Source organism: Mirounga leonina, unplaced genomic scaffold (genome assembly GCF_011800145.1).
Source record: "Mirounga leonina isolate KUSES-001 unplaced genomic scaffold, KU_Mleo_1.0 Mir_127, whole genome shotgun sequence".
NCBI lineage: Eukaryota > Metazoa > Chordata > Mammalia > Carnivora > Phocidae > Mirounga > Mirounga leonina.
The window spans coordinates 70415871-70431899 of record NW_023270316.1 but is presented as its reverse complement, the minus strand read 5'-3'; the positions used below and the strand labels follow the sequence as shown (position 1 = coordinate 70431899).

The window sequence follows — 16029 nt, the reverse complement described above, 5'->3', positions numbered from 1 at the left end:
CTTCCTTCCTTCCTTCCTTCCTTCCTTCCTTCCTTCCTTCCTTCCTTTCCTTCTTTCCTTCTGTAAGCTTTGGCCAGTTTTACTAAAGAAAAACTGCATGGTTTTCTTTTTACTAGTCTGTTCTGGCACAATTCTAAAGATGACAGAATCACCTGGATCAATGATAGCCAGCGTGCGTTATTTATTTTCAGCATGCTATGCCCCATTCAACATTATTGCCACTGCCATGCTGGACAGCAGTTTTGGCCAATGGCACAGTACTCTCCTTCAGACTTCCTCAAGGTTGGGCCGTTGTTGAGGATGACCAGTTTCGCTTTGCCTTGTCAGTCATCATAGTCGGCTTGTACCCCAGCACATACTTCTCACTTTTTATGTCCAGTTAGGACCTAGAGTTGATGGACTCCAGCAACTTTTTCATCTTTTCTGGGGTCACCATATTCCTGCCTTAGGTGTGGGATGGCCTCCAACCAGGAACAGCTGCCAAGATGGCCAGGGAATGAGAAAGGCAAGCAATGATTGTTAATCATTTTAGACTAATAGAGCTTTTGAGAATTTCTATAGACCATCTCCCCAGAGGTATATATATATGCACTAATGTTGCTGACCATCCAGGTATCCAGGTAGTTTATGAGATACTTGGATCCAGGTTAAGGATCCTTGTTCTATTCATTAATTTAGTTCTTTTTTTTTTTTTTTTTTTGGTTCAACAACTATTTTTGGTGTGGGTAAGCTTACAGTGTAAGCAGGATTTCCTTTTTAAGGCCTCAGAAATGTGCGCTGTGACTTTCGTGAGGCCCTTTCCTCAGGAAGAGGCTTTGGGCTACTGACCCTGACATTCATGTGATTCACCCATTCAGACAATAAGAGGATGACAAGAGGATGGCTCAACTTACTCAGATGTGTCGTCTGATACTTGATGGTTTTCGAAATTCGTGCCTACTAAATAAACCTGAGGGAACCTGGGATGGAGCGGGGAGATTTAGGGATGGCCACCAGGGCTGTAGAGCTCCTGAGAGCCTTCTCGAAAAATCTATTCTAAATTTGGGGGAGTGAATGGTAAGATCTTCCTTGTTATTTTTTTCTTTCAAGCTCAGAATTTCCATCTGTGTTAAGAACAAAACCTGCTCGGGATACCAGGGGTAAATAACCATTAACGCACACACGTTTTTTCCCTGTGACGCGATGCGGCCTCTTAGGGAGCTGTAGAGGCACGTGTTGGGCACATAGGAACGCCATGCTTCTTCTCAGAGGTCTCTGAGCACGAGAGGATGTTGTTCGGTCATAATAATGGCAGCTGCTCAAGTTCACTCAAGTGGCAGGAATGGCACAAAGTAGTTCACAACTCTTAACCTCACAAAAACTTACAAAGTTGGCACGATTGGTGTTTCCCTTCTTTTCCCAGGTGAGGAAATTAGGCCCCAGATTAAACAGGCTACCTTAGCGAGGAGCTGGTGAGTTGTCGAACCAGCCAGGCCTTCCGAGTCGCCTTGGCTCACGGTAAGCCTCTGCTCTCAGCCTCAGAGCTGCAAGGATCTCGGCTTCCTGTAGACAGCAGCCGCCTTCTCACAAGTCTCCCGAGTCGACAAATGACTGGGATTACAGCAGACAGTACGCATCTCATATAATCAGGCCCACAGAGCAAGGAAATCCGGTGGCCGTGAGGAAGCCACTAAAAGCAGAGATGCGAGCTGCTCCTGCCCATAGGCGATCGGCTGTTAGATGGTGACGGGGACACCCGCCGGGAGGTCAGCCACCTGGGGCAGGGGCTGCAGGGGGCCATGGGGGGGGAAAAGGGGCCCAGCTGAGGCGGAGTCAGGGCTGCAGCCTGGGGAGGTCTCCCCCGCCCCTGTCCCAGGGAGTGTCGGGCTGTGTCTGCGGGCCCAGGCTCCCCTCTCTGAGGCAACCTGACTGGAGGCGGGAGGCGTGTGACTGGTCCTCTGCCTTGATCCCGGTATCTGAGTCTCAGATTTGGTGACCTGCCCAGGACAGCAGCCCCTCGCTAGGACGTATGATGCTAGTGACGAAGTAACCATCCTTTATGTGTTGAGCTATAATTCGCATGGGATGCAGTCTAGAATCAGTGCGGACAAGCATGGGGGCCAGGACCAGACTGCCTCGGTTTGAATCCTGGTTCTGCAGCTTAGTAGCTGAAGGACTTGGAAGATGTCTTAATCTCTGTGAGTCAGTCTCCTCAGGGTGTAATGGAAATAATAGTAGCAACAGCCTTATAGGGTTGTTGTTCAGAATTTAAATTTATAAGGTCCTTAAAGCAGTTACTGGCACATATTGATCGCTTGACAAACATTAGCCTATAATATCATTAAGCAGCCCCATAAGCCAAGTGCCTCACACACATTATCCTGTCTGTGAGCCACCTGATGGGGTACCATTTGTTAGCCAGATCTTACAGGGGAGGAAATTAATCTCAGCAAAGCTAAAAAAAAAAAAACTTGCTGAGGTCACAGAGACAGAAATTGAACCCAGATCTAATGATTCAAAAACCACGCGCCATTACTGCCTTCTTTCCTCAGGAGCCTTGCTCTGGACCTCCAGCCACACTCTGGTCCCCTTCTTACTCTCAGCTCACCTGGTCCCTGTCAGATGCCCGCCTGCAGGCCCCAGCGCAGCCACCCCACAGTCCCCGAGGCTCGGCTAACCAGTGACTCCTGCTGGGGACGCCTCCCTCCTGCATTGGCCCACCCAATGGTGGGACCTTTGGCTGGACAGAACAATCCCTCTTGTCTGTCTCAGCTCAGGAAATGGTTCTAACTCCAGACCCCTCCTGCTTTGCTCTTTCTTATTTAAATAACCAGAACATAACACCTGAATGCAGAGAGCTCTGCATTTCTCTGGCATTTGTATGTTTGAATCATTAACTCCTTTGTAAGCCTCTTAATGGCAGGGACCATGTCTTCGATCAAACTTGAAATAAGCATGCAGTTCTCCCGGGGATCTTATTAAATCACAATTTTTGGGTTGAATAAGACCGGGGAGGAGCCCAAGACTCTGCGGTTTTACCAGCTTCTCGGTGATGTCAGTGCTGATGGTCGAGTGATCATGCTCTCAGCAACAAAGTTTTACCAGTCTATCATTTGATATTGAAATGGCGCATTTTCTTATGTCTTTCTAATAGACTAGATGCTCCTCGAAAGCAAGACTATTTCCTTTTGCTTTTTGTGTCCTCAGTGCCCAGCACACATGCTTCGTGTTTATTGCATGAAAAAGTGGATGCATGAATGCATCATTTCTGCCCCATGATGGGGGGGTAGCTGGAGTTGCGGGGTGGGGGGGCAGGTACTGAGCATCAATAACGAATGAATGAATGAGTAGATGAACATGTGTGTCCTTGATTCGAATCACCAGACAGTAGAGTAATAAATCAGAAAATTTTGCTTAATTTCCCTAGAGTTGGGGCAGAAGGAGGGGAGGAAGTGAGAGAAAAGGCGCTGTCTGACAGCTCAGGCTGAGGCCCCACATAAAGCTGTCACGTTAACACTTGAAACACAGCAGGGCCCTCCCGCTTGCTCCCAAGGGCAGGGTGCTTTTGCTTAGTGTCACAGCGAAGGATTATGAAAGCCGAAGCAATTTCTGGGCCTTCTACACAAGGACTGTTCCATATGTGTTCCTCTTTTGCTGGGCTCCCCGCTCCATATTTTTTTAAATGAACACACACATGCACACACCCAGCCCCTCAGATGGAAGCCATAGGTCTGAATTCTTATTGGCCTCTGAGCATTAAAGCACCAGAGCCAAGGGAAATTTAGGGCAGCTTTGCAGATCATGCCAGAAATGATGTGAAAGCTAAAGGAACCTCCAGAAAAAGGTAGGCATCTCAGAGGGAAATGATCTCTCAGCCACTCCAGATTTGCTAGAAGCAAAAATACAGTGTTTTGTTCTTGGTCTCATCTTCCAGGCATTGCCTTCACTAAGCTTTGCGTTAGCCTTCCGAACTGAAAAACGGAGGAAAGAAATTGGAGCAAGGAAGGAGAAACTCTTGCTCATGTATTTTTCAGATGCTCCTGTTGTCCTTTTTCCTGGTCACTCAGATGAACACAGCCCTGCTTGTGTGTCACGAGTCTATAGAACTTAACCCTATGGCCAGTAGAGTTGGCCAGGATTAAAGATACTAACCATGTTTGTTAAGCAGCTACTATGGGCCCCAGTACATACGTGTCTATTACTTGGGCTGCCTTGAATCCTCGCACAGAAGGAGACCCTGTTATATCCCTTCTCCAGATGAGGGCACGGGTTCAGATAGGTGAAGTAACTCACTCAAGGTCACAGTGAGTTGTGGCTCTGCGGCTGAGTTCACACAGCCAGTCAATTAGGGTATGCATTAGATCTTCTTATTTCGAATCACTAAGCATTGCATCACATTGGTCGGCCTTTCAATCTCTGGACTGAAGCCAGGCATAGAAAGTTTCAGCCTAGAAGCATTTTGGGGCCAGGGTAGAAGCAATGAAGGCATGAGAATTTAAAGGAGCTATCTTAAACCCTTTGTTTTTTATCCTGAATAACTTCGGCAAATATAATAAACACCCAGCACACAAGAAGCAGTATTTGCATTAGTAATTCAGAAATATGCATGATTAGAGATGAAATAACTAGTCCCTAAAGTAGTCTGGTAAGGCTTCTCTTAAAACCAGCGATTGAATGTCAGATACTTAAATACCTGTGAGACTTTACAACCAGGTCCTCAGTCTTTTTGTATTTTAGGGACTTACATATCCAAATTTTGTAAGAGTGAATTCCAAAGGAATGCTTGCATTTATTGATTTCACTGGAATTTGAAGGTGTTTAACAACTGTTCCTTCCATCACTGGTAGGCTGGGAATAATGAATTAAGAAGGTATTTCTTATTTGTGACCTGGTTTAAACAGAGAGTTCATTAAGTAGGGATCTTGTTACAATCTCTTGTCTGTAAATTCTGTTACAGAGCTCTCTTATAAATAGCAGCATTTTCACACGTCTGTGGCGTCGTGATAACTGACATGCTCTGTGGTGATGTATACAGCCCCGTTAACATCCTAAAAGTGCCTCTAAATCATCAAAGGAAGATTAAATTATGTGGAGCATAGTTTTAGCATTCAGGGCATCTTATTAAATTTGGACTCCAGAAAGGAGGACTCATGTATAGGTTATGCATTAAACTCAGTGTGGGGCTATCCAGAAGCCCCCCCCCGTCTCCCCTGGCCCGGCCCCCCTTCTCTGATCATGAGAAACAACAACTCTTTGAGCCCCAAAGCATTCCAAACAAAACCTTCCACAGTATTTTGGGGAAAACTGATTACTTTCCCAACCAGTGGTCATTTCTAAATTGAGATTTTCATCCTTTTCCTATAAGCTGTGGATTCGTCAGAATAAAATCGATGGTCGCTCAGATTGGATGTTGACTGGTCTCAAAGGCAGAGGCAGGTACTGTGCTGTCATTTGCAAGATCAGAATAGTAACTGGGATGGCAGATTTTCCAGACGCGCTGTACATCAATGCCGTGTGCGTGCCCTAGAGAATGACACTCAGACCATGGATATTGAGAGCAGAGGAGTCACCCTGAGGAAAATATGAAATGTTTAAGTGACTATAAATTAACTCCATGGCAAACAAGGCAGGAGAATATGAAAATCTGCCTTGGATGGGTCACAGGTGGCACCTGATTCTGCCCCAGCATCACGCATCTATCTTGTTGATGTTTACTCCAATCGCACTTGCCCTTTTTTCTTCCATGGCTACAAGGGTTTTCTTCCATTGTTCGTCCTCGGCACCTCTCCCCACACCCCCTGTAACCACAGATCTCGCTGGCTCTCCGAAGCCTCTGCCAGGCCACTCTTGTCTGCCCGTGCCAGGTCCTGGATGGCAGAGGGGCTGGGAGGACATAGGGAACCCCTGTACTGCCACCCTCTATCCCAGCCCCACCTCGCAGGTCCTGAGCCCCTCTGGTGTGATAAAACATGTGCGATGACTATCTGGTGCCCAGTGCATAATTGGTGTCCGATTATGAGTGAATGAATGAATGGGAGCAAATGAACTCCGCAAATGGCAATTCCCTTTCTCCCTTCTCTTTTGCTTCCTTTTTTTAGTGCCTTTTGACTGCTGGTCAACTGGGACAAAAAGGAACAGGAACACTTTCTCCCTGCTGGTATGGAACACAAGGGCCACTCTCCTTCGGGTGCCCCACCTCTCCCCATTCTCACTGGGCACTGTGCTGCTCAGGTGAGCGGGACGACAGAAGAACCATACAAAAATCCCTGGTCTGCATTATCTTCCTCAGTCCATTCCCTTGTTATTCCCACTAGCCCCCCACCCCTTCTCCCCGACTCCTGCCCTCCTCACCCCACTCCTGAGGGTCAACACCTGTACCCCCTTCCCTCCCCTGGAACACACCCGCCCTGCATTCCCTTCCCCACCCCAGGACAAACCCCCTGACCACCCCCAGTGCCCCTGGCATGGGAAGCCGAGAGTACATTAAAAGCCTGGTGAAATACAAGGCAGGAAGCCTTTTAGAGGCTCCATCAGGGGTCAGGTTTTAAAAGCTCTTGAAATCAGGCCTGACAATCACAGGAAAAAGATAATGATACAGATTTCTAAGAAGCCAAGCTGGGAGACAGAGAAGCTGAAGCTGTGTTTTTCTGCCTTGGGGGTAGATATTCTCCCACGTGCTCACAAACCATGCCCGGGTCCGGGTCTCGTGTGACGGCCCCTCTGAGTGGGTTGTGGGAAGTGGGATGGGGCGGGAGGCCGAAAGCACTGCGTGGTCGCAGCTCCCTGCCGCGGAGATCCCTCCAAGGCTGTGATTTTCATGTCAGGCTCTGGACAGACAACAAGCCAGAGAGAAACACTCGCGCTGTCTCTGCCCGTGACTAGATGTAAGAAGCAAACACACCTCAGCACAGCAAAAGTAGCCCATGCTGTCAGCCAGGGCAGCCATTCACTCCATGCAGATGCACACAGCTGTGCCTGTCAATGGGGACCCAGGTCTGTGTTGGCGAGGGATTGTGGCAGGTGCCTCCTCCAGCCTGCTGGATGCCATTCTGCCTGCCTGCGTCCACGTGGTCTCTGAGTTTGGGTGTGGATAGGAAATTAGCCATCTTCTTGAGGGAAGCCGATTTGCACTTCGATCTGTCTTTTTCTCACCAATGCAGGTAGAAAGACTACTTGGAAAATTCATAGGCTAGGGGGAGAAAGCTGGCATGCTGGATGACAGAGTCAAAATGCAAAAAAGAACTCCCCAGGCTGGAATAATGAATGAAAACCAAGGAGGCTAAGTTGAATAGGGTCATGGGCAAAAGTCCAACATTAGTGTGGTCTTTTTTTTTTTTTTTTTCATTGCACAAAGCTCAGGGGCAGGGAGATATGAATTAGTTCATATGACTATTGGTTGACTGTGTAATCTACGGAGGGGCTGGGATCTTATCTTGGGATTAGAGAAGGGAGGAGGGGAGGAGAAGAAAAGGAAAATTTCAGACCCACCAGTTTGGCAGGATGACTGGAGAAGACCCAGCTTATCCCCCTCGTTGAGTGTAATTCCTTCTCAATCTGGACAGACACAGCTCTCATTGCTCCAAATTAACTCTTATAGCCCCCAAAATAGATGGTACTGGCCGTTATTTGTGAGGGCTGCCCCTGAGAGCCAAGCATTGGTACCAGGCCACCCCAAAGACCACAGCCATCTTAGGGTTGTGTCCCGATCTCTCATCGGACTAGGGAGGGGATTTAAATATATGTTATAAAATATGACTCCCTCCATAGGACACATTTTAGGTGACTTCCCTCACGAGATCTGTGGATGTGGCAGGCACCTGTCCAGGACATCCTCCTCCCGACCTAGATAGGAGGGTATATTACCTTTACAATTATCTCTGCTTTTTCCATAGATATGTGGAACTGACCAACTACTGCGATTATAAAGATTACAGGGAAACTATCCTGAGCAAACCAATGCTGTTCTTTGTTAATGTACAGACCAAAAAAGACACCTCCAAAGGTAGGTATATAAATATTTTTGGTTGGATCCTGCCTCCTGAGGCTGTGGGCTGTGGCACGCCAATGAGGTAGAAATTGTGCATGGGGTAAGCAGGGTGGGTGTCAGCTGTGACAAGGCCGGGAGCGAGGAGGAGCTTGGAGTATTAGACCACCCGCAGCACAGCACAAGCCTGCAGAACCTCTCAGTGATCTGAGGGCAGAGCCCTCTGTTTCCGGGTTTTGTCTTAACTTCCGGTCTAGGCAGGAAGTGCTATTGTGTTCCGAGTTGGCCGGGCTTGAAAAAATGGCTGGAATGGTGGTGATGATCTGTAATACTGTCTACCACATACCAATTGCTTACATATGTGAGGCGTACTCCTGTGTCATTAATTGACACAACAGCCCTGTAGGGCTTTCATCCAAATGGGAAGAGTTTTGAGCATGAAAGTAGGGACTATTAATAACTATGCTGGGACTGAGGTATAAACGGGCGCTGACCCAGGGGAAATAGGATACATAGTCATCCTACCTATGAGGTGCTTATACCCATTTTATAGATAAGGAAACTAAGGTAAAGAAATAATAACAGTTGTAGATGCTTTTACGTTTCACGCTATGGCCTTCAAATTTCAATTTTAGGGGTATCTCTTTATTGCTTCTTCCAAGAAATCAGATTAACTGCTAACAACTCTATTAATTCCAGTTCTGATATGAAAACATTTCCATTTTCCCTTTTTCCTGCTCCATGTTATGTGGGGAAAGTAACGGGCATCATGCTCTGGGATGGAAGCAGAATTTCTTAATTCTCCTTCCAGATAGCATTCTTAAAATGAGTCCAAGGTAATGAGAAACGATCTACAAATTCCAAATAGACTTTCTCAAACATTCATTCTCATTCAGATTCGTGGAGCCGATTCTCTGTTCATTTCATTCAGAATCATTCAGATTCTCTGCTCACTTAATAATTCAGTCGCAATGCTCTCTCGGCAGGAAGGGCTGGGAGCAGAATACAAGGTAACAAGCCGTGCTTGTTAGAGCATCTGAGCCCCTGATGTTATTTGGCTTGATGATGACCGGAAAGCTGGAGAGTTCTCCAGGAATGTAATTCACAGACATATCAAGTACACCTCCTGCGTCGACCTCTCAGGAGGAAATCTTAAGAAAGAATAAGAGACCTCTCCATTTTAGCATTTTAATGAAAGTGCAGGGAATGGTACAGGAGGTATTTGTGGATTTGCAGGTGGCCTACAAAAGGTACACAGTTGTATGACAGCTATCGTGGAAGGAGGTACAGAAACCCAGTGCTGTGTAATTGTGAGGAAAACCATGAACTAAAGAGCTTCTATGATACAGAAGCTTAAGATGGTCAAGTTTAAATTATGAAAATTTTAAGTAAGGTAACACGTCCAACCTTGCTGCTAAACGGCACTTTTGTGCAGGTTAGAAAAAAGCCACCAGTGACTCAACACAATTTACTAATCCTTTGCTGAAGTTTGTCGTAACAACTATACAAATAGACGATGTCTATGAATGTCAATGGCATCCTCTTGAGTTGTGCAGTGCATAACCTGCCCAATCAGCACAACTGTAGAGTGTGGTAGCCCTTAGTATCTAATGAACCTAAAGATCTTAGTTTTGTTTATGTGAAAGTTAATTCAAGGTATCAAATAGCTTGCTTGCTTTATCTCTTACCTCAAAGAGCATATAAGGTAATTTATATTTAAAGTGCCCCCCCAAATGGTAATTTGGGAGAAAGGAAACAGGGGTAGAAAAAATAAGATGAATAAGGTTAGTGCAAAAATTAGCTCAATATATATTCCTCAGGGATGTAAGACTCATTACTGGTAGACCACAGGTTTGTCTCTCAAAGCCTATGCAAAATGCTCAGTTCTCAAAATCACATAATGGCTGGTCCATGGCCTTTAATTTTTTTTTTTTTAAGATTTTTTTTTTTTTTTTGAGACAGAGAGAATGAGAGAGAGAGAGCACATGAGAGGGGGGAGGGTCAGAGGCAGAAGCAGGCTCTAAGCCGGTTGCGGGACTCGATCCAGGGACTCCAGGATCATGACCTGAGCCGAAGGCAGTCGCTTAACCAACTGAGCCACCCAGGCGCCCCTGTCCATGGCCTTTAAACAGAGAGTGACCATCTATGTTACGTGTCCGTCTAGAAAAAAAATGCTTGACTAATTAGAGCCACGGAGCTTGATTCTGGGGCCTGGAAAAGTTAAGAAACTCTTGGTTTATAATATTTCAAATTTCCTAATGAGCAAACAACCCTCTCTTTGCTTAGATTATATAGAATCAGACAGAATTGGACATAAGGAATTAAAAGAAACAAAGAAAGAAAAAAAAAACCCAAATCAAACCACCACCACCATCAACAAAACAACTGTCTGCCTGGGCAGAGATGTGGTATTGTTTAAACAATGGGAAGGACTTCTCCTGCTGGAGACAGTGTTGGGGTGCGGCGTGGAGGAGACTCAGTCTCAAATTGTCTTGATCCTTAGAACCCTGGACTAGCCCTTTGGCAGAATGCATGCCAGGTCTTTGGGGGAAGGATGGGGAGAGACGGGTGATGCGGGGAGAAGGCATGGGGCAGCTTCCTTCCCTGGACTTGGCTGATGTTCTGCTTTGCAAATGAGGAAATGTTGGTGAGAGGCAAATCACTGTTTAACTATCCAGCAAGGTTGTTTTGACTTTAGCCCCCCATGCTGGACGCATGCCCTGGGACTCAGTTCTCATCTGTGATCATTAGGATGACAAAGTGCACTTAGGGGAGCTGATTTTCTAACCGGCTATTACAGTATCCCAGAGCTTCCTTCATATCTACAAAATTCTCAGGAACATTTCTAGAAATCTGGTTAGGCTTTGCAGTGAGGGTCTGAGGGAGCCTTGAGGGACGTTACAAATGAATAAAATCTCCCAATAAGGTTGGAATCACTGCTTTATCAAATGCTAAGAGATATGTTTATGTCACACATGCACACTTCTATTTGAATTCTGCTTCCTAATTTCTAGAAAGAACATACGCATTTCTTGTGAACACAAGGCACCCCAAAATAAGAAGACAGATAGAGCAAGGGATGGACATGGTCATCTCCTCAGTGATTGGAGAAAGCTACCGGCTTCAGGTAAGCTTTGGTCAATATGAATCCAGGGCTGCTAACCACATAGAAAGGGGTCTGTGCATTTCATGCAAGGCCGAGTCCCTAGAGCTTAATTATAACCAGACACATAGATTTTCTATTGTTTCATTATCACTACCAATAAAATGAACTTGGTTTCTAGCAACTGATCTAGAAACAATAAATGTCAATTTGACCACACAGTTCAAGGGCTTTGGATGGCTAGGATGCAAATGCAAAGGTCTATTTTAAAAAACAAAAGCCAACTGTTTAAAAATATCTGTCAGAAGGAAAAAGAAATAAGGGGTGTGGCATCTTGGATATTCGGACTATTGTTAATTCAATGCTATAATTCCATAGTAATATATAATTCTGTAATATAACATTATAGTTATATCCATGACATTAATTAAATGCTTTTCTCTCTTTCAGTTTGACTTTCAAGAGGCAGTAAAAAATTTTTTCCCTCCGGGAAATGAGGTGGTTGACAGAGAAAATTTGAGCTTTGTGTATGAATTCAAAGCTGATGCATTATTTGATTTCTTCTATTGGTTTGGGCTCAGCAATTCCACTGTAAAGGTGAAAGGAAAAGTTCTGAATTTGTCAAGTACAAGTCCAGAAAAGAAGGAGACAATTAAATTATTTCTGGAAAAAATGAGTGAACCTTTAATCCGAAGGAGCAGTTTCTCTGACCGAAAATTCAGTGTAACTTCCAGAGGTATGTTAAAAATTCCCAAGTACCTGAGGAAGGTAGTTAAATAAAAGGGTAGAATAATATCACGGGAGTGGAAAGTCAATTAACTGAAAAAGAAAGACCTCTTGATAAAGGGGAAATATAATATCACATAATTCAGAAAGAAGCAAGAAATGTTTACTACTAAGAAGAAACACAGTGACTTTTCTTTTCAGGCTCCTTAAAGTTTTCTGACACAGCAGTTATAATGTGCAGCAAACCCAGAATATAATTTTAAAATATATTATTCATTTAAATACATATTACTGCTCATTTAAATATTAATAATAATTGAAATATTAGGAAAGAATGATGCTTTCCTGATGGGCACATCCAAGGCAACAGAATGTTAACAGTGTCAGCTGGGGGAGGACTGTACATGGTCAAGATATCTATCTTTAAAAATATGTGAAAGGGTTCTCCAGAGTTTGTAAGACCACAAAAGAACAAATCTGGAGAACGCTTTACCTAACAGATTTTAATCTAGATTTGAATATCCAGTGCCTCCTCCCCAGGAGTTGGTGAGACTTTTCAGTCTGCTTGCGGCTAAGGCAGATGACATCCATCAGGTCTTGTCTGGATTTGCCTTCTGCTGAGCCATTCTCCTGTCCCATGCTAGTCTGGGCTGGAAAGAAACTTCCTTGAACCAGGACTCTTGCTGCCAATTGCAAGAAGAAAAGACACAAACAAAGACAAACAGAATCACACCAATCTCTATGAACCTGCAGTTTAAAAAATGTTCAGATGTAAAAAACAGAGTCTTGATTAATTCTATTTAATGAAAGTTGCTTTCTTCCAATGTTTATAGCAAAAGTGCTTACTCCTAAGTATTTCTTATCCTGGAAGGAGCCCCCACTCCTGCGCATGCGTGTGCTCTCCCTCACCCTCCTACTCCTCCTTCCTCTTTCCCCTCTTCTCCCTGCCCCCTCTTTCTCTGTCTCTCTCCCTCTTCCTCCTCCCTTGCTCCTCTGCCACCACCCTTTCTGTCTTTCCCTCTCTGTGTCCTCCTTTCCAGCTCCCTCCCTCCGCCTCTCCCTCCCTGTCTCTTTGGCCTTCTCTGTCTGGGTGTTCCTTACAAAGATGCTTTGTGCTTTGCCCCACTGCAGGCACGTGGGCCCCTGCTGCAGCCCCGGGTGCCTGGTCCCTCCTGTGACTCCCCTCCAACCCCACCCACTGGCCTTGGCAGCCTGTAGGGGTGGGGGTTTCTGTCGCACATCCGTCCCCCTTTCCCTCTGTGTGTGGCTCCCTGGGATGTCCACTGCCATCCAGGGGACACCGAGGGGCATGGGAAGTTGGGCAGCGCTTCCTTGCAAGTTTGCTAGGAGCCAGGCCTGGGGCCACTTGCACTCCAGAGCAGTGGGGAGGGATTCTTCCAGGCCTCCTGAGCCTTCATTATGCACCACAGGTGGCCCAGCCAGGACGCATCCTCTGCCCTGGCGTCCACTGGCTCTGCCCTGGTGAATCGGCCCAGCTCTGTCCACCTCGCCAAAACGGACTTCTGTCCTAGGCCCCTGGGCCCCAGCTCTGGGCCTTTTGTCACAAGTGGGAAAACTGCGCATCTACTCCGTCCCGTGGAAAAGCACATGGTCCATGTCCTGCTGGTAGACAAACAGCCAGAAAAAACTCTTCAGCTTTCTTTTTTCTGAGGAAGTCAGGAGTTTCCACTAATTATCGAAATGGTTACGTTGTATGTTGTAGGAGTTTTAAGCCACTGTTGTTTGTTTTGTTCTTGTTTTTCCAGTGATGATAATAATGTGCCTTGTTACTTTCCTCAGGTTCATTAGATGAAGTTTTCAACTGCAATCTGTCACCCAGATCATCTCTGACTGAGGTTCTTTTGGCAGAATTGCCGTTTCCAAGCGTTCTGGAATCTGAAGAGACACCCGACCAATTTATCTGATTGGATTGAACATGTTGTGGTCACTGCTACCCGCCAGGCAGGCCTGTTGGAGGACAGAAGGCTGAGGGGAGGCGAGAGGCAGTGGGAGGCGGGCACTTCCACCTGCTTGTCAACCCCTCTGCTCCCACAGAGGGCTCCTGTCTTCCATTTCCTGGGCCACGCCCTGGCAGGCCCATTGCAGCTGACTTCAGACAGGGAGGGCTTTGGCTGGATGGCCTCTCCTTGTAACACTTCTCCAGAGAGGCCGAGGGAGCAGCAGAGTCCTGCCAGGCTGAACACTTTGCTTAGTATCCTGGCGTCCTGGGAGCTCTCCTGGCAGCCTTTGAGCATTCACTCTCCATGCTGCATAAGTCAGTGGCCCTCTGCTTGGGACCTCCTTGTCTGAACCCAAACCCAGCAAGCAGGTGATTAGCAGTGCTGTTTTCTTGCAAACATGGCTTACAAAAAGCCTAGGACATTTTTCACTGGAAGACAGGTAGGTTTCTCATCCTTAGGAGGAACATTCTAGTAAGGGGTGCCGGAGGATTGGCCAGGTTGAGAGGACAGTGACCTTGCCACCCACTGCCTGAAATGTGAGCTGCCTTGTTGATCTCTCTCATCAAAGTGGCCTGCGTGGAAAGTGGCCAGGTGATGTGGTACCAAACAGTGACAGGGGAAAGATAATGTACAGGGCAGGATCCTCTCTTTGGAAACACATTAAGTCAGTTGGGTACTTTAAATAAGCTTTAAGCCATCCTACCACTGAAAGCAAAATAGAAAAGCTATAACATGACCATAATACACTGTTACATCAATACATTTTTCATCTCATAGCTACAATGGCATTCTTCAAAAAGAAAAAAAAAATTCTATTTACATATAAAAACCTGCATGAATGAGTCACTACATATGCTTATAATGAGGAAGATTTATGGGTCCTGAGTGTAATTTTTCTATCCTTTTTAAACAACTTCCGGTATTATACATTTTGATAGCACTACTGATTGTCCCTTCATTTATATTGATATGCTGGGTACTCTATTTGTGCAATTAAAACTCTTCTTAACATTCAACACGGAATCAATTAAATTTGTGACCAAGCGTGTATGTGTGATCTTGTCACTGTGCTTTGCAGGTGGTATATTTGCCTTGTAACTTACTAAATGACAATTAGAATTGTGGTTTTCTCAGCTACTTTCTCAAGAAGGGCTTTTGGAAGAACGCGTCTCCAAAGCATTTGGAGAAAAGAAAAAGAATCTGATACTGATCTTTCACAAAAGGAAGAAAAGTTCCTTAAAAAGAACAGAAGAGGCTACACATTTGTTATTCAACTCAGTGCAAAATGAAGAGTGTTCACAATAAAATAAGTTTTATACCAGTGCAAACAAACCTTAGATGGATATCAAATATTAAATACTTCCCAAAAGAAATAGGGACTCTGTTCACAAAAGTTGACAAAGAAGAATTTTTTAAAAGTAGCTGAACTGAGAAAAACCATCAGTAATCACTCCAAGAATGGACTAAAGATCTGGAAGTTTTCTTTTATAATTAAAACCTTTTTTTTTTCATTGAACTAAAAGCAATTTTCATTGAATACATTCACTCATTCAGTATTCACTCAGCAAAGTTTTATGAAGTGCTTCTAAGGGAATATACCCTATGCCAATATATTTATTAGCATGCGTCACACAGAAGTGCTATTGGGTGATCTTTAAAATTGGTGAAAAGCATATTGGGACAGATCTTTCTGGGTTAAGTGGGCTTCAATCTGGGTATAAATGCAGCCTAATTCAGATATTTTAACAGTTCAAGATCAATAAATCTATAGGACAACAATGATCTAAGCAATTCATCCGTTCATTCAATTCATCCATTCATTCAAGTCATCCATTCATTCAAGTCATTCATTCAACACGTATGATTGCGTGCCTACTCTGTGCAGTGCACTCAGGTGGGTGCTGGTATGTAAAGTGTCTAAAGCACGGCCCTTGCTTTCAAGGAGTGTCCAGTCTTAGAAGACAGATGTGCAAGCTGAGAAGAAAAATAAAATGAGTGCTACGAGAGACGTTCAAAAAAGAGAACATCTAAAACACTTAGCGATCCAGCTTTGGAGGTAAAATTAATGACGTAAAACTATAAAACTTAGTTTTAAAACAAATATGTGAGGACTGATGTATCCAAGTGATTGATTTATTGAAGCTCTCAGTACAAGAGTCACCTTGGAGGCTATTAATTTATTCCAACAAGAACGCAAATCCAGACATTATCTACAGAGTGAGGGAGGTTTTTTTCTCATTACCTCATGGTTAGAGTTTGATTTTTGGCTGAAGGAT

The 16029-nt window shown here is 45.0% G+C and overlaps 1 protein-coding gene across 1 annotated transcript in view; it reads left to right on the top strand.

Moving 5' to 3' along the window:
* Positions 1-14797, top strand: part of MEDAG (mesenteric estrogen dependent adipogenesis) — a 17217-nt gene extending 2420 nt beyond the window's left edge. Inside the window, exons 2-5 of the mRNA XM_035003599.1 lie at positions 7872-7981; positions 10978-11090; positions 11517-11802; positions 13593-14797. Of these exons, the coding sequence (XP_034859490.1) occupies positions 7872-7981; positions 10978-11090; positions 11517-11802; positions 13593-13717 (634 nt within the window). The 3' untranslated portion in view covers positions 13718-14797. The remainder of the gene's footprint in view (positions 1-7871; positions 7982-10977; positions 11091-11516; positions 11803-13592) is intronic.
* Positions 14798-16029: the final 1232 nt, after the last annotated feature.